Source organism: Megascapheus bottae, chromosome 1, assembly GCF_031878675.1.
Source record: "Megascapheus bottae isolate mThoBot1 chromosome 1, mThoBot2.hap1, whole genome shotgun sequence".
Lineage (NCBI taxonomy): Eukaryota > Metazoa > Chordata > Mammalia > Rodentia > Geomyidae > Megascapheus > Megascapheus bottae.
This window is the reverse complement of record NC_143509.1, coordinates 98,173,925-98,198,690: the sequence shown is the minus strand read 5'-3', so window position 1 is coordinate 98,198,690 and position 24,766 is coordinate 98,173,925. Positions and strand designations below refer to the sequence as shown.

The 24,766-nt window shown below is 38.6% G+C and overlaps 1 protein-coding gene across 4 annotated transcripts in view; it reads right to left on the bottom strand.

Annotated features, from left to right (window-relative positions):
- Nucleotides 1-24,766, bottom strand: part of Itsn1 (intersectin 1) — a 181,109-nt gene that overhangs the window by 125,164 nt on the left and 31,179 nt on the right. For all 4 annotated transcript variants that reach the window (XM_090349060.1, XM_090349067.1, XM_090349046.1 and 1 more), the window contains exons 2-4: nt 10,118-10,177; nt 7,955-8,047; nt 5,975-6,038 (exon numbers count right to left, since the gene is read on the bottom strand). In XM_090349060.1, coding sequence (XP_090205186.1) covers nt 5,975-6,038; nt 7,955-8,047; nt 10,118-10,145 — 185 coding nt within the window. In that variant the 5' untranslated portion in view covers nt 10,146-10,177. The remainder of the gene's footprint in view (nt 1-5,974; nt 6,039-7,954; nt 8,048-10,117; nt 10,178-24,766) is intronic.

Here is a 24,766-nt window from a genome sequence, read left to right as displayed (position 1 = left end):
GGGAGAAGGGATCAGGAGGGTAGGGGAACCTGATTCACTGTAGACGAGTTTGGCAAACTGATCTAAACTGAAGCTGAGGATCTTTGATATGTATTAGGTGTCATATCACACTACAAGTTATATAGCATTTGCCCTGTTCCATCCCCATTCTGAAACCAGATTACCAGCCACTTCAATCTGTCTTTATGTCCCTGACTCCTCTCCACTTTTGGGGTAGGGGTAAAGGAGGGATTGGTTTCCAAGAAGAACAGTTCCCTTCTCATTTCCATTCTGTTGGTCCTGCTTTCTCAGATCTCTTAGTGCTCATCTAACCTCTTTGCCCCTACCTTTGTTGTCTCTTTCTGGTAACTGTCTATTCTGCTTCCTCCTCTACTACACCAGGGCAAGTCTAAAACAATTTAAAGCATTCAAGCCCCAATGATATTTGCCAGTTTCCTTCCAGTTCCTTGTTAGTAGAATAAGTTCTAAGAAGATGTATCATCTTTGGCTGCTATTATAATTCAAACTGCACATACTGACCTAACTCTGTCTTCTGAGAATTCTTGTGTTCTTCATTAGAAATCACATTGGAGAGACAAACAGTTCAAGAATTCAGAACCTACTTAACTAGACTGTAGTTTCTACATGGTAACAAGACATTATTAGCGGGGCTCGGAATGTGGCTTAGTGGTAGAATGCTTGCCTAGCATGCATGAAGCCCTGGATTCAATTCCTCAGTACCAAATAAACCGAAAAAGCTGGAAGCAGCACTGTGGATCAAGTGGTAGAATACCAGCCTTCAGCAAAAGGAAGCTCAGGGACAATGCCCAGACCCTGAGTTCAAGCCCCAGGACTGGCAAAAAAAAAAAAACAAAAAACACAATAAAAAAACCCCAAAAAACAAACAAACAAAAAACCCCAAACATGATTAGCCAAGTAGTGGTAAGCTCACTCCTATAATCATAACACCTCAAGATCCTGGACCTGAGAGCTGGAAAAACGTGGTTCTAGGCCAATCCAGACAGAAAAGTCACTAGATTCCATTGCCAAAACAACTACCAAAAACCAGGATTAGAAGCATGCCTCAACTGTTAAGAATGCTAGATTAACAAGGCAAGAGGCTCTCAGTTAAAAAACCCAGTACTACGTGCATGGTGGCTCACACCTGTAATCCTAGCTACTCAGGAGGCTGAGATCTGAGGATGGAGGTTCAAAGCCAGCCCGGATACTAAAGTCCTAAAGTCTGTGAGACTCTTATCTCCGATTAACCACTAGAAAACCAGAAGTGGCACTGTGACTCAAGGGGTAGGGTGGTGGCCTTGAGCTGAAGAGCTCAAGGACAGTGCCCAGGCCCAGACAGTAGCCTTAAGTTGAAGAGCTCAGGGACAGCATCCATGCCCAGAGTCCAAGCCCCACAACTGAAAAACAAACAAACAAACAGTACCAGAAAGGAAAACAAAATACAAACAATTATTAAGGTTTTTCATGTATACTTTTCATCAGTCTTCATGGTTTGTACTGGAAAGGAAACCAGAGTCAAAACCTTAAGTCTCAAAGACAAAAACAAAACTGCTCCTAATACTCCATACAAATTCTCTTTCCTTCCAGATGATTGACACAGAACTTCATAAAATGAGTCCCCATTCCTTTCTCTACAAGCAGAGCAAAGGTCAAAGTAGGACCTCCCAGGGAAAGCAACTTAAGAACATGAGATTAGTATGAGACAGGAAAGGGAAACTTTTGTTTGAACAGCTACTATCTCTTACAATTTTTAAAACTGTAGGTTTGAAGAGCTTAAGTATTGTCAAAGGTTACTAAGTATCGGGGCTAGGCTGGAAGACAATGCCTGCTCATTTTTATGCCACATTAGCCCATCATCTTAGGCTATGTTTGGCTTATAAGAAAGTTTCAAAGTGTGTTTCAAAGGTATTTCTTTTGGGAAAAGATATGTGGAAGCTTAATAAGAGTAAAATATACCATTCCCAAATGTAGCAGAATGTCAGAAGAGGAAAAAAGACAATTAAGACTACTACAAAATTACATATTAAACTTAACGAAACTTTTCCCTATATTGCATTTTAGCAGCACATATACTAACGTAGAATGATGGAGATTATCACGCCGTCTGAGCAAGGATGAAATGCAAAGCTGTAAAGGATTTTATATATTATTTTAAAATACGATTTTACTATAAAATTTAAAAATTAACTAGGCTTAATGTCAGGGCTGAGAATGTAGGTCAGTAGTAGACTGCTTACCTAGCATGTGTGAGGACCAGGGCTTAATCCCTACTCAGCACTGTGGGGAATAAAAAAAGACTTTGGCCATGTAGCTGCAAACAGAATTGACTTTAGAGCAGTCAGTTAAAAAGTTAAAAGTACTGTAGTTCGACAAACTGACAACTATCTTAATTGATGAAACTGAAATCTTCTTACTTAATGCTTCGCTTTACCTAACACTACATTGTGGTGATTTGGGGGTTGCTACTGACTTGTCTCCTTATAATTTTAGTAATAAAAAGGCAGATTTTATCTATTTGTTTGTTCAACACTTCAACCCTGGCTCACAGTAGATATCTGATAAGCTGTGTTTTCAATGTTGGAAGAATAAAAGCGTAGTAAGGGGTGCTTGCAGCAGAGTATTCACCACAAGATGCTTTATTCTTTCATTCATTCCTTTTTTTTTTTTTTTGGCCAATCCTGGGCCTTGAACTCAGGGCCTGAATGCTGTCCTTGGGCTACCATGTGAGCCACTGCACCACTTCCAGCTTTTCTCTATGTATATGGTACTGAAGAATCGAACTCGGGTCTTCGTGCATGCCGGGCAAGCACTCTATCACTAGGCCAAGCTCCCGGCCCCCATTCATTTTTTAATATAAGATGTCATTATGTGGTCTAGGTTGGCCTCCCGAGTGCTGGGATTATAGACAAGCACCACCTCATATAGCTATGAGGAGTTTCTTGAGTGAAATTTTAAATTTGGAGATACAAAGACAATCTACTGAGGAAAAGTTAGGTCTGAGAGAGCAAATTCTAGAGAGAATCCATAATGGCAAAGAAGCACATTACAATTAAAATAGGTGCCTTGAAGCTGGGCACTGTGGCTCATGCCTGTAATCCTAGCTACTCAGGAGGCTGAGATCTGAGGACCGCAGTTCAAAGTTAGCCCAGGCACTAAAGACCGTGAGACTCTTTAATTAACCACTACAAAAAACAAACAAACAAACAAGGAAGTGGCACTGTGACTCAAGGGGTAGGGTGATAGCCTTGAGCTGAAGAGCTCAGGTCCAGAGCCCAGAGTTCAAGTCCCATGACCTACAAAAAATATAAATAAATAAATAAATAAATAGATAGATAGATAGATAGATAGGTGCCTTGAAACTTCACCTAAATTTAGGCAAGTAACTGGTCAGACTCAAATCCTGTGTTTTCACGGCATGACTTCTGTTCATGTGTTCTTCCTCCAAGTCTTTCACTCATTCAGGTCAAAAGTTAGAACCATAGTAGAATGGCTTCTGAGGAACATGCTTACTAATAGAAAGAGACAGCCTGGCATCTAATATGTTGACAATCATGAAAAAGAAAAAAAAAAGACAGAAGACCTCCCAAAGAAGCACAGAACCTCATATTACTTTCATCTTGAATATATCCAAATATTAAGATATATATACATATATACATGTATATATATATATATATATATATATCTCCTGTGAAAGTTCTTACATTTCAGTGTGGAATTTTCATAGCAAATTAAGTCAAGGAAAATTTAGAGTGAATCCTAAAGCCTTTGTTCAAAAATAAAGTGTTCTGTCAATCTTTTGTAAAAAACAAACAAACAAAAAAAAAACAGGCTGATCATTCAAAGGGACGATTCGCTGGACAATTCAGTTATGTGGAATATTCAGTCTCTGATCACCACATTTGTAGGATTTTGTTTTGAAGGCTAATTATATTATATGGCAGGTTCTACACTAAACCTTTCGTGATAGTATCATTTTCTAAATTAGAAAACTGAGATCAAGCAGGGCACTGGTGACTAATACCGTGTAATTGAAGCTACTCAGAGGCTGAGACCTTAGGATCACAATTCCAAGCCAGCCCCAACAGAAAAGTCCTCATGACACTCTTATCTCCAACTACCCACTCAACAAACAAACAAACAAACAAACAAAAAACAAAACCACCAAAAACAGAAGTAGAGCTGTAGTTCAAAGCGGTAGAATACTAGAGCTCAGGGACAGTGCCTCTAGGCACTGAGTTCAAGTCCACAATGGACAAAAGGAAAAAAAAAAAAAGAAAAAGAAAACTGAGATCAAAGATGGTAAATATGTGTATGTTCCAAATCAAAGACAGAAGAGTATAGCTAGGATTCAAACTCGGATGCATGACTGCAAACCACATGCTCCCTCCTTACAGCAAGCTCTAGATGTAATACCAATAGAAGGAACCTCAAGAAGGAAGCAATAACAGTAACAACTTCACAAGTGGGAAAATGTGGCTTTTTAGAATTCAGTATGGCTCCCAAGGTTATTAACCGAGAATTGAAAGTACATTCACTACCCTGTGTTTTGTTCTCTCTTTTCCCTGGCTTCGAAAGATCCAACACCTATTTGTGATAGTCCCTCACTAAACTCAACAAAACCTATTAGAAGGCATGGGATGACACATGCTGAGACTAGCAACTACTCAGGAAATGAGGCAGGAAGATCATGATCAGCAAAGTTACTGGGCCCCCATCTCATAAACAAACACAAACACAAGGGTTGGGCACATGCTCAAGTGACAGAGCACTTGCCTTGGATATGGAGAGCCTTGACTTTAATCCCCATACTGCGAATAAACACTATTTCTGTCCAGAGTAACTCTTAAATATTTCCTTTATTATTGTTCAATTAATAAAAGATAATGAAAAATTCTATCATAAAATAAGAGATGTGGGACACTGTGATGCAGAGGAAGCCAAAATAAATTGGTGACAAAAATACCAAAATTTAGATATTTCTGCTGTCAGTTCAAGTGCTTTGCAACATGCATAGCCATTCAAATGCCATTCATTTTTTTTCTATTAACAAAAAGACTTTCAGACTGGGAATGTGACTTAGTGGTAGAGTGCTTGCCTAGCATGTATTAAAGCCCTGGGTTCGATTCCTCAGAGTGCTAGCCTTGAGCAAAAGAAGAAGCACAAGGACAGTGCTTAAGACCTGCATTCAAACTCCAGGACTGGGAGGGAGGGAGGGAGGGAGGGAGGGAGGGAACGAGCGAGAGAGGAGGGGAGAGAGAGAGAGAGAGAGAGAGAGAGAGAGAGAGAGAGAGAGAGAGAGAGAGAGAGGGGGCGGACACGTGAGCACCTTTGCAGGAGTATTTTATGATAAGAAATAATGAGTATTCTAAGCTAGTGATATATGTTCTCCTACATAGTATAAAAAGTAATATTATAAATAAACAGAACATCTTATAAAAAGTCATTATTACAGGGCTGGGAGTTTGGTAGTGTTTGGCTAGCATGCACAAAGACCTGGGTTTGATTCCTTGGTACCACATACATAGAAAAAGCCAGAAATGGTGCTGTGGCTCACATGGTAGAGTTCTAGCCTTGAGAAAGCCCAAGGATGGCACTCAGGGCCCTGAGTTCAAGCCCTGGGACTGGCAAAAAAAAAAAGTCATATTACAAATAAACATTAAAAACTCATGTTCTATTTTTTTTCCAGTCCTGGGCCCTGAACTCAGGGTCCAAAACTCATGTTCTAAATAAACAAAACAGTCCCAGCAGGAAAGTCCTTGAGACTCTTATCTCCAATAAACTACCAAAATAACAGGAGGTAGAATTATGGCTCAAGTAGAAACTAGCCTTGAGCCAAAAAAGAAGCTCAAAGACATCCCTAGGCCTTGAGTTTGTTAAGTATACCCTTTCTTCCCCAAAAGAAGACAAGAACCAACTACTAAACAAACAGAATGCTTATTTTACATTATGCTTAGATGCAATCCCAACTTACCATATCTGTGCTAAGACAGGCTGAGGTAACCCAGATTGAAAAAAAAAGTTTCTTGCTTGATCACCTGTAAATAAGTAGAATTAGTTTCAGGTTAAAACAAAAAATGGCTGACAGAAATACCATTGTAAAATTATGAAAGTAACAAAGAAGCTAGTTATCCTTTAAGTACTAAATTGACTAAAACTGTACTGGTAAAAGTCAAATGGTGCCAGTGTGGTGGCTCATGCCTGTAATCATAGCTACTCAGGAGGCTGAGATCTGAGGATCATAGTTCAAAGCCAGCCCTGGCAATACAAAGCCTAGAGTCTCTTTTCTCCAGTTAATCACTTGAAAATGGGAAGTGGGGCTGTGGCTCAAAGGTAGGGTAGTAGCCTTGAGCTGAAGAGCTCAGGGTCAGCACCCAGACCCAGGGGTAGGGTGTTAGCCTTGAGCTGAAAAACTTAGGGACAATGCCCAGGCCAGAGTTCAAGCCCTATGACCCACTAAAAACAAAAAAAGGCAAATGGTAAGCCTTTAAGCAATAGTAAAATCAATCTATCAGCATGAGCTTCAGAACTTCATTCTTAAAATAAATCATCTCAAAAAGGACATACCATTTTTCTGGGACAAATTGTCCACTTTAACCTACTATAAAATAAAGTATTAGCTATATATCATGACCAACATGGTTTGGATATGGAAAGTTTCCCTGAGGTCTGTATGTTAAAGGTTTGGTCCCAGCTTAGTGCTATGGGAAGTAGTGAAACCTTTTAGGTGGTGGGTACTGGGTCTAAACCAAAAGGCCCAAAGCAACAGGACCCATCATTTCTCAACTCAAACCTCCAAAATTGAGCTAAAATAAACATAACACAATGACAAAGCATATATACAGAAATCCTAAGGATCCCCAAAATATGATATACCCATATTCTACTTAGAGGGGCAGAAAAACCCTCAGTTGGCTGTCTCAAAACCTGCATTCAAGAGGCGGAGGAAAGAAAATTCCAAGTCTGACTCCAGCCTAGGTTATATAGTTAAACAGTGTCTCAATTAAAAAAAAAAATCCCGGGTGTGGGGGGGGAGGGAAACGGGTACCAAGACATGTGAAAGGGTATCAATGTACTGAATTAATGCACCTTCTGTCTGGCAAATATCATGTAACCCTTTTACTAATTACAATAAAAAAAAAATCCCTTCCATTCCCAGTATCTACAGTCCAAATTTTGGTACTGCTGAAATATTTACAGAAAATAAGTAAAAAAAAATGATTAAAAGAAGGATATCAATGATTATGAATTCATAAATTAAAAAGCTACACACAGGGGCCGGGAGTTTGGCCTAGTGGTAGAGTGCCTGCCTAGCATGCACGAAGACCCAGGTTCGATTCCTTGGTACCACATACATAGAAAAAGCCAGAAGTGGTGTGGTGGCTCAGGGCAAAATTCTAGCCTTGAGAAAACCCAAGGACAGTGCTCAGCCCCTGAGTACAAGCCCAGTACTGGCAAAAAAAAAAAAAAAGCTATACACAGAAAAACATTTCCCCAGGAAATCCAGATCCCATTTTTTCTAAAGAGTAATCAAACAGGAAAGATAACAAAAAAGGCAAAGTACAAAACTGAACATTGATAGGAGAGGACAATAATATCCCATTCAAAAAAGGTTCAGAACCTCTTTACAGTTTTCCAAACCATTTCAGGATCAGAATCATGTAAGCATTTTAAATTAGGCAACAATCTCAACCTACCTAAAACAATGTGGTCCTTTGACCATAACCCGTTCTCATCAATGATAAGCCACAAACCCTAGCTTGATATTCACAATGAACTGTAAAAAGGTTTGAAGGTGTTATAAGAAAGGCAATGGTAAAATACAGGCTCAAAGTTAAAGCAAAGACGGAAAAAAAAGCCCCTTGGCTGTATGTGCTCACTTCTACTCTGCAAAACAGATTCCCACAGATCTATTCACTGCTGTTAAGAAAGAGAAAATGTTAACTGTTATTACCCGTGATAAATCCAGATATTGGCTTTAAACTATGGAACTGCTGATCATGCTTTGCTCTTTCCTCTACAGTTATGGCCCAGATATCCAGGCTGCCTACAGTCCAAAGAAAAGACATAAGTTATTCAGTGAGAAAAGCAAGAGGCTCACACACTCAATTTCCATAGCACCTTAAAGTTCCACCAATGGGTTATAAATGGTGTGATGAATTAACATGCTTCTCCTTGGAAAATCAAGAGAAAAGCAGACAAGAAAATAATGGCCCAAATTCCTTCTTAGAAATGTATGCCATAACCCTACAGTTAGACCTACATGAAAACATAGTATGTGAATCATTTGTTTATATAAACTGAAGCAATAGATAATTAAAACTTAAAACTGTATTCTCAGGTACATTAAATGTCACAGATGAAAGTTATACAAAAAAGATAGTGGCAAAAAAAAAGTTAATCCTCGCATTTAGAATTTTGTGTGTTCCATGAACATATTCTTTGAGATGATACATAAATATATCTCATTAGTCTGTTTTTTAAAATGAGTATTCTGGCTAGATGGGCACTAGTACCTCACGCCTGTAATCCTGGCTATTCAAGAGGCTAAGATGTGACTATTGCGGTTCTAACCCAGCCTAAGTGGAATTTTATCACCAAAAAGCTGGAAGTAAGGGTGGCCTCAAGCGGTAAAGCCTTGAGTGACAAAGCCAAGCAATAGTGCAAGGCCCTGACTTTAAACTCCAATGCTAGCGTAAAAATAAAATACATAGCTAATCAGAACTAGAAGTATGGCCAAATAGTACAGCATTTATCTAGTAAGTATAAGGCTCTGAGTCTATGCCTTAATACAGTTTAAAGAAAAAAAAAAGGAATAAATAAGCGGTAAAAATGAGAATTGTAAACTGGGTGACAATTACGCATGCCCATAATCCTAGCTACTCAGTAGGCTGAGATGGGAGGATTATGGTTTGATGCCAATCTTGAGATTCAATTAAGCACCAAAAACCAAACCAAACCAAACCAAAACAACAACAAAAAAAAGAGGCTGGAGGAAGTGGTGTGGCTTAAGTGGCAATAGAGCACCAAACCTTGTGTTCAGGACACTCCTGACCCCACACCCCATCAAATATAATTTTTTTAAAGTAACTAACCAAAGAATGGGTTTAGGATTTCCTTTGGTTTCATTCAGTTCCTTAACTGGTCAAATTTACTTCGTGAATCTGAGGAGTCCCTCACAGTAGATGTTGAGCTCTTCAAACAAACTTACTAAAATAATTTTAGATGACAGACATAGAAACTTTCAAGAGATCAGCTGATTTTCAAGAGTGGGAACATACAATATGTATATTTCATAAAAAATGTGACTACTCTGAGGAAACTAACAATGGCATCTGTCCTCTTTCCAGAGTCTGGTATACAGGGCTGGGTGGTGATTCATTCAGTAACTACAAAAATAGTTACTCAACATTTTATGCACCAAACGTTGTGTCACTGTAAGTGTAAAATGATGTCAAGACAGACGACTCCTTCCCAAACAGCTCGTACAGTCCTGTAACTTGTAGAGAGATTATTATTGTCCTGTTAGAATTCATCACCACAAGTATACACAAAAGGAAAAGCAAATAAAAATGTATGGTAACCAAGAAGGCAGGTGTCCATATACACATACCCAAAATAGAGGGAAGAGTTATAAACCAAGAGACTTGGGAGAACTACCCGAAATGAATGAAATTTATTTGGACCCTAATTTGAAAAACAAAAGAATAACAACAAAACCCTAAGACTTTTTAAAGGCTATCAGGGAATGTAAATACAATGTAAAATTAATATTGAAGTATAATAATGTATATAGATTTTTAGATGTTTGATAATGGTATTGTAGTTATGCCTTTAAAATGTTCCTGTCCTTTTGGATAAACATATTAAAATATGGATGGAATGATAGGATACTTCAGTGTTGCCCAAAAGAATCTAGATGAAACAATATTGGCCATGAGCTAAAAACCAAAGGCCAGATGACAGAGTATGAGGATGTTAGGCAAGTACTCTACCACTGAGCTACATCCAAAGCCCTCTTCACTCTACTTTTTTTACTTGGAATTTCCCATTTTTAAAAAAAAAAATTAATCCGGCCCCAATATTCATCAAAAAAGAGAAATGTCTGAAAACTTACCACCAAAAGGTGTAGGAAACTGAGCCATGGTTCTGTTACTTGTGCCTTGCTAATCGACGCCTGTAAAAAAAAAATGCAATATTTAAGTTTATAAAAAAAAATAACAGTTAACTGGAAATAAGGTATAAAAATTCAAGAGGGATCAAGGAAAAATGATTTTAGAGGTAAATCTGAGCCCTCAGGGAAGCAAAGCACTTGTTACCAAAATTATTCCACAAAGAAAGATGGAGCAATCCTCTATTTACAAAGCTGGCAAACTCAATTATAAACTATGATAATGAAAGTAGAAAAGTAGAGCCATTTTTGTGTATAAATGTAGATATAATTTTCACCTTACTTTAAATATTTCACAGCTGTTGTGAAAGGATCACAAGACAAAAGTATAATTTTCATGGCCCAAAGTATAATTATCACCCTTTGCAATGCACCTAAGACCATTTGCTGTTTATTATTCTACTCTAAAATTTAGAAAATGAAATCTCCACCCTATATGAATTCCTTCCCACTAAACAATGAAGTAACTACATCAACTTGTCAGGATCATGTTACACAGAGATACATCTATCATAGACATAACATCTTGTGTTAAGATGTTTTGTCCCAATATTATGTGTACTTGTATTCTGGAAAATAATTTGTCAAGAGCCAAAAATAATCACATATACAAGATCTCTAAATGTTGCACCACAGAATTACAGTTCAGCTGTAGCAATACAAACCCACTACAGACTCCCTGTTCCATTTATCAAAACTAAAAACTCTGGGCAAAATACAAAAGGCATTGAGGGCAACAAAAAGTAGACAAGGGCTGCAAAGTGTAGCTCAAGTGGTAGAGACCTCAGTTCAAATCTACACTATAAATAAGTAAACAAATTAACATTGTTAGGCAAATAGTGGCAGGCAAACAAGTTTTTCTTTTTACGGTCTCTTTTCTTGCAGTTTTTTCCCCAGGAAAAAGAGTCAAGGAGCTATAACAGTAAAACAGAGCAGTAGAAGGGCCAGGAGTTTGGCCTAGTGGTAGAGTGCTTGCCTAGCATACACAAAGATCTGGGTTCAGTTCCTCATTACCACATACATAAAAGATGCTAGAAGTGATGCTTGTGGCTCAAGCAGTAGGTAAAGCTCTAGCGTGGAGAAAGCCCAAGAACAGTGCTCAGGCCCTGAGCTCAAGCCTTGGGACTGGCAAAAAAAAAAAAAAACAAAACAAAAAACCAAATGCAACAACAAAAACAAAAACAATCAAAAAAATAAAAATAAAAAGGGAGAAATAACAACAAAAAAACAGTTTGGACAATACAACAAATGTTAGTGATGACAGATCTAAGTCTAAAAAACACTGATTTTATAAAACGTTAGTAACAATGAAGTTAAAAAACTGGAAAAAGAAAAGCAATATAAATCAAGTAAGTAGGAAGAAGAAAATAAAGATACAACTAGGTATGAAAGAAAAAATTTTAAAAAGCAAAAGGGAAAAAAAATCACCAAAACTACAATCTAGTTTTTGAAAAAAAAAAAATTTGACAATCCTAAACTAGCAAGGATTGGGGGAGAAAAAAAAATAGTGTCACAAAGTGAATAGGGGTTTCCTTATCCTACAAATATTAAAAGAAACACTAGAAACAATTTTATGCCAACCATGTTGCCAAGATAGATTAAGTGAACACGAGTGTTGGAAATTAAAGCTGACTAAAATGAACAAAAGGAAAAAAAACTGAATATCTGAACCCTTTTCTATTTATTAAAAATAAAGTTGTTCCCTATACAAAAGCTTCAATCCCAGAAGGTGAGTTCTATCAAACATTCAGGGACACAATAACAAAATTGATGTGAAGTGTTCAAAAACAATAAGGATCATTGGGCACACTTAGTATTTTTTTAGATCACCATTAACTATTAATATCAAAACATGACCAACAGCACAAAATTAGTAAATACAAATGAAGATACCTAAAGAAGGTAGAAGTTCTTCACAACACACACACACATACACACACACACACACACACACATTTTTTTCTGCCAGTCCTAGGGCTTGAACTTGGGCCTAAGCACTGTCCTTGGGCTTTCCTCAAGGCTAGCACTCAACAACTTGAGCCACAGCACCCCTTCCAGCTTTTTCTATGTATGTGGTACTGAGGCATCAAATCCAAGTCTTTGTGCATGCTAGACAAGCACTCCACCACTAGGCCAAACTCCCAGCATCTTCACTAAGTATTTTTGGTAAACTTTATTATATATTAAAAATGGTAAAATATGACCAAGAAGGGTCTGTCCTGAACTGGGTGCTGGTGCCTCTTGACTGTAATCCTAGCTACTCAAGAGGCTGAGATCTGAGGATCATAGTTCAAAGCCAGCCAGGGCACAAAAGTCCAAGTCCGTGAGACTCTTATCTCCAATTAACCACCAGAAAACCAGAAGTGGTGCTGTGGCTTAATGTGGTAAAGTTAGCCTTGAGCTGAAGAGCTCAGGGGCAGTGCCCAGGCCCCACAACCAACAAAACCAATGAACAAACAAACAAACAAGGGTCTATCTTAGAAATACAAGGGCAGTTTAACTTCTTTTTTTTTTTTTTTGGCCAGTCATGGGGCTTGAACTCAGGGCCTGAGTCTTGTCCTTGGACATTTCTCAAGGCTAGGCTAGAGCTCTACCACTTGAGCCACAGCACCACTTCCAGCTTTTTTTTTTTTTTCCTATGTATGTGGTACCAAGGAATAGAACCCGGATCTTCGTGCATGCTAGGCAAGCATTCTACCACTAGGCCAAACTACTAGGCCAGCCCTAGTAGTTTAACATTTTTAAACCAGTGAATGCAGTGTAGGTATAAACAGAAAGCCCCTTATTAACATTTCCACTGATTCAAAAGAAGGTTTCTAACAAAACTGAACATCCTCTTGTGGTAAACTCTAGGCAAACAAGGATTAGTCTTCAAAAAGATACAAGCATCTTTGAGAAAGATAAGCCAACAGTATAGTTAATAGTTAAAAGATGGAATTTCTGGCCAGGCGCCTCAAGTCTGTAATCCTAGCTACTCAGGAAGCTGAGACCTAAGGATCATGGTTCAATAAACTACTCAGAAAAAAACAGGAAGTATACTTTTGGCTCAAGTGGTAGAGTGCTAGCCTTCAGCCCAAAGTTGTTCAGGGACAGAGCCCAGGCCATGACTTCAAGACCCAAGACTTAAAAAAAAAAAAAAAGAAGATGGAATTTCTCAGCCTGAGATCAGAAACAAAGCAAAAATATAGAGACCTGGTTTACCACTTCTGTTCAGCACTGTACTGGGAGGGCTACTCATGGAAGCAAGGCAAATAAATCAATAGGCAAAAATACAATGAATATAAAGATAAGAAATGGAAAAATAGAACTATTTAAGGTTTGATTTTATTTCCCATTGAAATTCCTAAGTAATCTATAAAAGAACAACTAATAAGTAAACTTAACAGCACTGTAAGTAATGCAAGAGATTTTTCTTTGAAAAACAAAAAAGCAACTTTTTTCCCCTCATTTTTACGTACTGGAAATTACATTCTGGGTATCATGTTGGCTTGACTTCTTATTCAAGTAAGATAGCACACATGGGGTTGTTTCTTTAAAATCTTACAGTAGTATCACAAATTGTAAAGCGTCTAGGTATAACTTAATAAAAGAAGCTTGGTGCAGTGGGGCACACCTGTAATCCCAGCACTGAGGCACCAAAACAAGAGAATGACAGCTCAAATCCAGTCTGGTTGCAAAGCAAGGCCGTACCTACTAAAAAAAAAAAAAAAAATGGGGGTGGGGAGGGACACAGGAGCTTGGCCTAGAGGTATGAGTGCTTGCCTAGCATGCACAAAGACCCAGGTTCGATTTCTCTGTACCACATACATACAAAAATCCAGAAGTGGTGCTGTGGCTAAAGTGGTAGAGTGCACTAGTCTTGAGAAAGGCCAAGGACAGTGCTCAGGCCCTGAGTTCAAGCCCCAGGACTGGGAAAAAAAATTAACTAAAGCAAAAGAAATACATTGCCTCTACACTGAAAACTAAAAAATATTAATAACAACTGAAGATGATCTTCAGTAATGGCAGGAAATGAAGTTCCTGAACTGTAAGTTCAATATTGTTAAGATGGTAATTCTCTCCCGGGGGGTCTGTACATTCAGTACAATACCATTCAAAATGAAAGCAAGCTTCTTAGTAGACATGGAAATGCAGAGGATCTAGAATAACCAGAGCAAATTTCTCAAAGAACAAAATTAAGAGGATTTACAAGACTTGATTTCAAGATTTCATATAAAGCAACAGTAGTCAAGACCTTTGGTGCTGGTATTCAGAAGTAAACATACTCGTTTGGTCAATCGATTTTTAGCAAAGTTGTAAAGGAGCTGAACTCCACCTTCATGAGAGGGAATTAAAAACAAACAAAAGGATGCTAACCTATTATTCATAGAGCATGCAAAATGTTATTACTAAACGTAAAAACCATCGGAGCTTTACAGAAGAAAGTTAAAAGATTAAGAGAATATGTTCATGATCTTGGGCTAGAAAAAAGAATGAGCCATAAGCAAGGCACTGGTGGCTCATGCCTGTAATCCTAGCTATTCAGGAGGCTGAGATCTGAGGATCTCTTTCCTGCCAACTAGGGAAGGAAAGTGTGTCAGATTCTTATCTCCAATTAATCAACAAAAAAATAAATTAAAATAAAATAAGAGGCAGAGGTGAAGCTGTGGCAGCGCTAGCGAAGAGCAAAATAGCTTAGGGGCAGCACTTAGGCACCGATTTCAAGCCCTGGGATTAATGCAAACAAACATGATTTCATTGAAGGAAAAAACCCTTTTCAAACTACCATGAAAAAGCAAAAACAAGTCACAACATGAAAAAAGACATGTGCAATACACATACTGAAAGATTTGTATCTATAATACATAAAATACCTTACAACCAAGTGATAGTCTACCCCTGGATCTTAGCTACAAAGAAAGCTGAGATCTAAGAGTAGAAGCCAGCCTGGGAACTCAGGTTCTATGAGACATACAATCTCATGGCCTTAAGTAATTAATTAGGTAGTTAATAACAAAAACAAAATGCCACCATTACAAAAAACCTTGATACAGATTATATCAAATTATGCCACATCCTTTTTTATTTTGCCAGTTGTGGGGCTTGAACTCAGGGCCTGAGCACTTTCTTTGGACTTTTCTCAAGGCTAAAGCTCTACCACTTGAGCCATAGCAACACTTCCAGCTTTTTTTTAATGTATGTGGTACTAAGGAATCAAATCTGGGTCTCCATGCGTGTTAGGCAAGCACTCTACCACTAAGCCAAACTCCTGACCCCAAATTATGCCATATCCTAATTCAAATAATTCTTAAGAATACGACTAAGACTTGAATATAAGACTGTGTAGGGGACCAGGACTGGCAAAAATTAAAAAAAAAAAAGACTGTAAGAAACTTCACTGAGGGCCGGGAGTTTGGCCTAGTGGTTAAAGTGCTTGCCTAGCATGCATGAAGACCCAGGTTCGATTCCTCGGTACCACATATAGAAAAAAAAGCCAGAAGTGGTGCTGAGGCTCAAGTGGTAGAGCTCTAGCCTTGAGAAAACCCAAGGACAGTACTCAGGGCCTGAGCTCAAGCCCAGGACTGGCACAAAAAAAAAAAAAAAAAAAAAAAGAAACTTCACTGATTAGCACCGAGTGTGAGGAAACTTACATCAACCCCAGAGACCAGGCCTACAAAGTAGAAGGCATTTAGGAAACAAAACAGCAAACTGCTTTCATTGCTATAGCTAGCTAAGTAAAATATATAATTAAAACATAAGCTTGGAAGCATGGAAGCAATATGAGTGAGCTTCACTGCCTATACCCCTACGGTAAATGCACTTTACTAAGTATGTCTTTAAATCTTTTCCATAAAATTCTCAAATTTAATAAGATAATTGGGGAAAAGGTAGCCTTTTTATTTTTAAGTCAGAGCTTTAGAATACTAAGGACTTCAAAGGCTCATTTCATTTGTGGTCTGATATCCTTATTTAGAACTTATTTGAAGAACCTTAAAACTTTCTGTGGACTTACTAATTTACACTGGAAACGTTTATTTTCCAGCACAATACAAAGCTACGTCAGCAGGCTAGTGTCAGCGGTTAACTCATCAAAGCATCTATAGATTGTATAACAAACTGATCTCTACGTTCTTATCTCAGGCAAATTACACAACCCCCTAATCACACGCCCCTCTGACTCAAGGAAAAAGAACTTAATCAGTAGTGAAATAGTAAGCCAAGCAAACCAACTGGGGTGGAAATGGAGTTGAGGGGAGTACAGCACCAAGCAAGGAAGATCCTGGAAGATAAAAAGAAGAAAAAGGAACCAAACTTTAAAAGCATCACAAAAGACCACTGGGGAGTAGTCTAAAGGGGAGAAGTCTCAAAAGACTGTTGGCATATAAGAGTGTTCATTTCTTATATTCCAAAGCTGACAGATGTGTAAGCATTTGTCACATGAGAGCTGGAAGGCATATCAACAACATCTAATATTAAAGCTGCCTCCAGTGCTATATACTTACGGCAAACCAGGTCCCCAGGCTGTGGGCCCATGAAGCAGCAGGCAGAGCTGTTACCTAGAGGAGCACAGAAATCATGAGTACTTAGGTGAGGTCTGGATGTCTTCCGCCAGGCAGCAGACAAAACACAGAAGCCACCACCAAAGGAAAAGTACCTGACATACTGTACTTCTTCCCTCTGGAATACTTTCAGTTTAGAAGTGTCTACACCAGGACTGTCAAAATTGTCAAGGAAAAAGGGAGCACTTAGAAAACTAATGAAATAGAAAAAGGCTGGTGTGGTGGCTCATTCCTGTAATTTTAACTACTCAGGAGGCTGAGATCTGAGGATTATGGTTCAAAGCCAGCTGGGGCACAAAAGACTATGAGACTCTTATCTCCAATTAACGACTAGAAAACTGGAAGTGGCGCTCTGGCTCAAGGGTAGGGTGGTAGCCTTGAGCTGAAGAGTTCAGGGACAATGCTCAGGCCCAGGGGTAGGGCAGCCTTGAGCTGAAAAGCTCAGGGATAGGGCCCAGGCTGAGTTCAAGCCCCACAATTGCAAAATAAATAAATAAAGAAGGGGGAAAATAAGACTCTGCTAACCATAGGCAATCTCTTCTATTCACAGTGTGGTAACTGTTTTCCTTTCCTACTTTTCCCAGGGAATTTACAATTATTTCCTTGGTTTGCATACTTTAAATAGTGCATGCTTTCAGCAAGTTATTAGACATTTCTAGTGAAGTAAAAACTTCTGTATTTATGTACCCAAAAATAAAAAAGGAAAAGGAAAACACACAGACTAAATATTGAGCAATGAAGAAATAGGTAAACAGTAGTTTAAAGTTTGGACAATGGTAGAATTGTGAAACCAAGGCTAGAATATGTTTGTCAGATCTTTAATCTTCCCTTTTTTAGCTTTAGAAAGGAGAGTCAATTACAGAAAGTCTAAAGATGAAATACTGATTGTTAACTTTGGTCTTTATATTAAAACTCTTTACGTTGAGATTGCTAATGTTGAAGACTGCTATCGATATATATTTAGAAAACTGAATGACCATCCTTTTAAAGACTAGTAAAATGCCATCTGACATAAAGGTATATTAAAAACAGGCTTGTCATTTGAATTCTAACATTTTGGTATGATAAATATAGGAGATTACTGGAAAACATGAAACAATTATAAAAAAAATATGGTAGGCCGATTGTGCATGGCTCACTCTTCTAATCATAGCTACTCAGTAGGTTGACTCTGAGACCATGGTAAAAGCCAGCTTAGGCAGGAAAGTCCATGAGACTCTTATCTCTAATTAACCACCAAAAAGCTAGAAGTGGAGCTGTGGCTCAAGGCACAGAGTACAATCCCTAAAAACAAAAGAAGCTCATGGATGGTGCCTAGGCCCAGGACTGGCACAAAAACAAAAACAAAATAAATAAAAAGCAAGTTGGCTACAAGGTTTACAGATCAGTGGAAGAAAGGATTACAGGAACCTCTTTTACCCAAACTCAAAGTATAGCTTACTTTAGGCTTGTATTTGAACAGGTCTGTTGTCTAAAACTAGTTCATGGTTTACTTATCCAACATTCAGACCCATTCATATGAAACAGACTTTCATGATACTAATGCAATGAACTCAACTCATTTCTAATAAAGCAATGAATAGTAGATCAGGGTAGAAACTTGCCTACAATGCAAGAGGTTTGATTCCTAGTACTACCCCCCAAAAAAATTTTTTTGAAATTATTTGAAAGATTTAATTCTCCTTAGAAAACTGAAATTGATAGATATTTCACAATGAAACATTGAGTGAAGAGAGAGAAAAAAAGAAGACCAAGTGCCAGTGACACATGCCTGTAATCCTAGCTACTCAGGGGGCTGAGATATGAGGATTATGGTTCCAAGCTAGAAAAGTTCATGAGACTCTTATCGCCAGAACTGACATTGTTGGTTAAGTTGGTAGAGTGCTAGTGTTGAGTGCAAAGAGGCTCAGGGCCAGTTCCCTGGCCTTGAGTTCAACTCCAGGATCAGCAACAAAAAATAATAAATAAAAATTTGAAAAAAATTAAGCCAATTCCCTCAGGAGCTTATAACTTAAAAAAAAACCCCTAAATTTGGAAGGTTTAAACCACAAAAATCTTAAAGAAGAATATGAAGAAATTTTTTGTTTAAAAGAAAAAAAGAAACTGCAACTGTTTCATAACAGATTCCACTCCTGAAGAAAAGGCAGAATCCTGCCCTGTAAAAGTACACATATAGACAGGAGGTACACAAAGCTCTTTTGAAACACAGAGAAAAGGTACTGAAAGCCAGACAATAAATGGACAAAGGAACTGACAAATCCCAAACATATAGCCATCCTGATCAATGCTCTATTGTCAAGTCAGGAGACTCCAAGTGTCCTTTACACACTCTGCGACTTGAAGCAGAGCAGGATGACCTAAAAGCGAGACTTTACAACTGCATGACAGGCAAAGGATTTGATGAAAAGGGGAAACTCCCTGATAGGCTGCATGTTCCGAGACACCACCAATGTTCAGTACAGAAAAGTAGCAAGCTCCCAGTGTCTTCTAAAGAGAGGTCAGGCACTCTCCCAGAGGGTTGGTTGGTTGGGGGAGTGGTGGGAGTTAAGAAGGGGGGAAGGACCCTTGTCTAGCAATCACTGTCAGGACCAGCTGTCAGCATTCACTTGGCAACACTCACTGGCACTCAGACTTGTCTCTTTACTCCTTCCTCACCTCCCACTAACAGAAATGCCAGGCAATTTAGCCTGGAGAGCCCTGAAAAGCAAACTTAAGCCTCAGTTCTTACTTTAATATTACTTTCAATTGTCCTTATTTGGCATTTGTAACAGGAGAGAATTCATTAGGGAGCAATAAAGCCAAAACCAGCTACAATCCAAAGGTGGAAAAAATGAGGGATAACAAGAGAGAGAAAAAATTCTTAAGAAAGAAATGGACAACTTATGAATCTCACAGTTCTGTTTCTACACTAACTACTACTGAAAATTCGGTATCTGTACTTTAGTTGAAAAAGACTAAAAACTAAAGGATACCCATTCACATTACTAAAGCAACTGAAGGACTTTATTTCCTCCATAAGCTTCTCCTTAAAGGAGGTCACTTAGAAAATAACACCAGCTAGACACTGGAAGATGTGATCTGAGGATTGAGGCTCAAAGCTACCCAAGCAGAAAGGACTCTTATCTACAACATAGTATTATAAAAACCAGGAGTGGAACTGTGGCTCAGGTGGTAGAGTACTAGCTTCAAGTAAAAGAAGTTCAGGAACAGGGCCCAGGCCAGGCCCTGAGTTCAAGCCCCAGGACTAGCACCAAAAAAAAAAAAAAAAAAGGAAGAAGAAAAGAAAAAGGAGGAGGAAGTAGAAGGAGAAGGGGGAAAGGGAAGGAAGGAAGAAAACATTAGCTCAAGTAAGGTAAATTAAAATAAGCCAACAATAACTTGAAGATGCACTGAATAAGAACACTTCAGATCCAAATTTCATATTAAATATGAAAGCTACTGAATAATTTCAAGATTATCAGCCAAGCTAATAATGAAGTTGTATATGTTTAACCTATCTTCAACTTATATGCTTTCCAATGTCCTCCTTGAGGTAAGAAATGAAAAGACACTGAAATTCTCCAAGTAATCATAAACCTAGTCATATGAATAACCTTTAGTGAGCCATTTAAAAAGAGAAGAAAATGTTGTTTGTACATACATGCATGTAGTCACTAAAGAAGGACACATCTAAAAGTTTTCTTCCAAACAAAATCTGAGGTTTCAACTTATACGAAGGCATATGTTCTTTTAAAAAGCATCCAAGCTTCCTTCCATGCCGTAGCACAGAATGGAGAGCCCACTGTGTCCACACAGTACACGCATGAGTAGTCTTTCACCTTATCCCCGGCGATAAACTTCCATTCCCTTAAGTACAGCCAGTCCACCCACAGCAGCAGTGATGGGGACTAGAAAAGTTTTATAGCCAAAAGCCTACAGAAAGCAAGTACCACTTGTGCTTATAACACAGCAACAGTGAAAAGAGCAAAGAAGCAGGGAGGCTTCCTGCCAGATTTTTTTTTAAGCCTATTTCAACAAAACGGTGCAACAGCTGCAACTTGGATGAATTAAATATGAGCTGATAGAGTGTAGTAATGTAACATGTTCAAAGCGCATAAGAAAATGGGCCAGCTTGGTAAAATTACTGTACACCTTAAAAAAAACAACTCACTAGAAGAAAATGAACTATAGAACTTGTGGGTGGGTACAGGAGGGAAAAACTAGGAGAAAGGGAAGGAGTGATACTGTACAAAAAGAAACATACTTTATTTTCTGATTTATAAAACTAACCACTCTATATCACTTTTATAATAACAATAAAAAATAAAAATAAAAGATAGGAAGAAAAAAAAAACTTGTTCTGTTAGGAATAGGTACCAGTGAAAAGAGGGAAGGCCAGTGAGGATGATGATGGTCCAAGTATTTCATGCAAGTATGAAAAATTATGAAAATACAACAATGAAACCTGTTGAAACTGTTTTACAAAGGGCTGAAAGGAGCTTCAGAGTGACGGAGGGCCGGGTGCCAGTGGCTACCCCCTGTAATCCTAGCCACTCAGGAGGCTGAGTTCTGACAATCATGGTTTGAGGCCAGCCAGGACAGAAAAATCCCCGTGAGACTCTTATCTCCAATTAACCATTCAAAAACCAGAAGTGGAGCAATGGCTCCAAATGGTAGAGCACGAGCCTTGAGCAAGAAGAGCAGGGACAGCGCTCAGACCCTGAAGTCAAGCCCCACAACCAACAACGAAAGTGATGGAGGACGTCAGGTTGATGGTAAATTGAATGCACAGATAGAAATGTCACAATAAAATTCCCTGGTGCAACTATTTTTATGAGTCAGCAATTATAATATTGCACTATACCACAGAATATATCCAGCAGAATTACAATGACTACAAGGTAAGCTTTGGCAATGTGTACATAACTGTGAACCTTAAAAGTACTACATACCTTAGACATCTTCAGGAATACATTATCACAATGGACAGCAAAGCCGTCAAAGCCTCCTGTCCAACACACCCAACTCTTAATGCCTATTCCCTGTAATCTCAGATTGTCTTGCTAAGCAAGCATGAATCCAATTCGGAGACACAAGAAATGAGTATAGAGCTGGGGGCTGGTGGTTCACCCTTATAATCTTAGCTACTTAGGAGGCTGAGATCTGAGGACTGCAGCTCAAAGCCAGCCAGGGCAAAAAAGTCTGTGAGAGCCTTATCTTGAATAAAGTACTCAGAAAAAGCCAGAAGTGGTGCTGTGGCACTAGTGGTAGAGCACTAGCATTGCGCACAAAGAGGCTCAGGGACAGGACCCAGGCCCTAAGTTCAAGCCCCAGATAAGAGAGGGGAGGGGAGGAGGGAGGGGGGAGAGGGAAATGAGCATAGGTACAACTTGATCACTACATAGACAATGCCTGTCTTTTACCCTAGCTAAAGATTATCTACTAGAGTGACAGATGGGCAAAGTCCAAGGAGAAAAAAGGCTTAGTGCAACAGCAATGAAGAGTCACTGGGTGTCAGGAAGGAGGGCAAGCTAAGGATAATGCAGCAGTTAACAAAAACCAACTATGCTCAGCTAAGTGGCTTGGAGGACTTCTACGTATACGATGTACCACTAGGAAGTTTTAGAATACAAATCTTTCAAAAACATTATTACTACAGCACAGATATGCTGCAGTCAACAGAAAACCAGACCATTTTAGAAAGCAACAGATACATGATTCAAATATTTAAGTATGAGAAAACTGAGATGAACTAAGAATCCTGCTGCTAGTCATCTTTCCTAGATTTAAGTAGATCCTGCTATACCATTAAAATTACAGAAAACAAAGTATGGAAGGTGCTGTTGAATACCACAAATACATTTTGGGTCACAAGAAAAGAAAAAAGAAAAAACCCAGATTTTCTCCTTTTTTTAGTTTTCTTTAGAGAAGTTCAACTTCTAATATGAAAAAATCTTATAGAAACAAACTTTATACTTAAGACGTGTTTGGATTATGATCCAATTAACTAGAATTCTAGTTAAGCAAATCTGCAAACTCAGAGTAGGCTGCACTTGTGAAATCCTGTAGAGCTTGAAGCTTGAAAATGCCAAATAACACTAAAAAAGATTTTGAAAGATAATTACTGTCACTGAAGGGAAAAATCATTAATTCATTTGGTATGGACTTCAGTGAATAACCTTCATCCAGATGTGGACATTATCATACAACCCTTTCATTCCCTGACAAAGCTCTTCTTATTTCTTTTACACTTAAATGGATCTTATCGAGTTTTTCTGTCAATAAGAGAAAAAAGAAATCTGAGCCAACTTAAAGTAAACCTTGCTTGGAAATTTCACTGCAAAGGAATGAAAGTAGGCCTCAAAATAAATGTTAAATGCAAGATCTCTGATATTAATCATGGTATAGAAAAGAGACCTTCTCACACTGCTGGTGGGAAGGCCAATAATTTCAACTACTTTGGAAAGCAATGTGACAAGCCATGTATTAAGAGAAGGAAAAATGTTCTCACTATTATAATCAGTAACTTAACACTTGTGAAACTAATCCAAATACCAAGACATATGTCCAAAGACACACACCATGACTTACTGGTTTTGTGCTAGTACCAGGGCTTAAACTCAGGGTCTTGAGGTCTTACTGGGCTTTTCCATTCCAATCTGTAGGGTAGGACAAGCTACCTTCATATCTAACCAAGTTTCTCATTTTTCAGCAAAAAAATCTATTAGCTCAGTACAATTGGCTGAATGTACAGGAATCTAAAACTTCTATGTTAGATCATAAAGTTACACCCCTCAGCTGTGGATTGGTACCTTAACTGTATCATCTGAGCTACTCAAAAGGCTGAAATCAGGAGGGTGGCTATTTGCAGCCCAGGCAGAAAAGTCTAAGACTCTACCTCCAAAATGACTGGCAAAAAGCAAGGTGGCTCAGGTGGTAGAATGCCAGCCAAGCAAGCCAGCCAAGTGAGCATGAGATCCTGAGTTCAAACGGAATACACAGAATACACACACACACACACACACACACACACACACACACAAGATAATATCTTGGAAGTGCTGTTGTGGCTCAAGGAGTAGGGTGGTAGCCTTGAGCTGAAGAGCTCAAGGACAATGCCCAGGCCCAGAGTTCAAGTTCCACAACCGGTGGGGTGGGGGGGGAGGAGGTAATATCTCATTCTCTACCATGTGAGGATACATCAAGAAAGTAGTCATCTATGAAACAAAAAGGGTTGTCACCTTGATTTAGGACTTCCCAAATTTCTGGTACGGTATTTAGTTACAGTAGCTTAAGCAGATTAACACCGTCAGTTCTGTACAGTTCTGTACCATGTACCTTACCCCTCTTAATAATGTTCTATCAGTTGACCTCTTCACTCTGTTACTTGTTCTTGCTATCTGAAGTTCACTTTCTCCTCCCCATTGCAACAATTGCTATTTTAACAAGCCATCTGAATAATTTTTTTTCTTTAACAAGGATAATTAAATAAGTTTTAACATAAGGAAAACATTTGGAGCAGTGCCTTATGCAGACAGAGTAAAAATTCAGAATGTCAGGTTTTATTAGTCACAATTACCATCCTGTAAATGTAACAAAATAAATGTCTAAATATGACAATGCTCAATTTATTGTCTATTCATCACGTGATCATTGTTATGAAGAGAAAAACATAGGTATTGCCTCAAAGAGTTCATATTTAGAAGGGAAGCAAAATAAACAAGCATTAATGGCATTGTGCTTCGGGCAATAATGGAGAATGGGTCAAGCTGGAAGGAAGTAGAGAAGAAAAACTCAAGAACAGAGGAAGCAGAGCTGTAGAAAAACTCAAGAACAGAGGAAGCAGAGCTGTAGCTCAACTGGTAGAACATTAGGCTTCGAATAAAAAACTCAGAGGCAATGCCTAGATCCTGAGTAAAGCCCCATATTGGCACAAAAAAGAAAAAAAGAAGGGGAGAAAGAGATGAGCGGGGGAGGGATAGAGGGAGGGAGGGCATGTATGTGTGCACTTTGCTGGGCATTAGTGGCTCACACCTGCAATCCTAGCTACTCAGGAGGCTAAGATATGAGCCTAGAA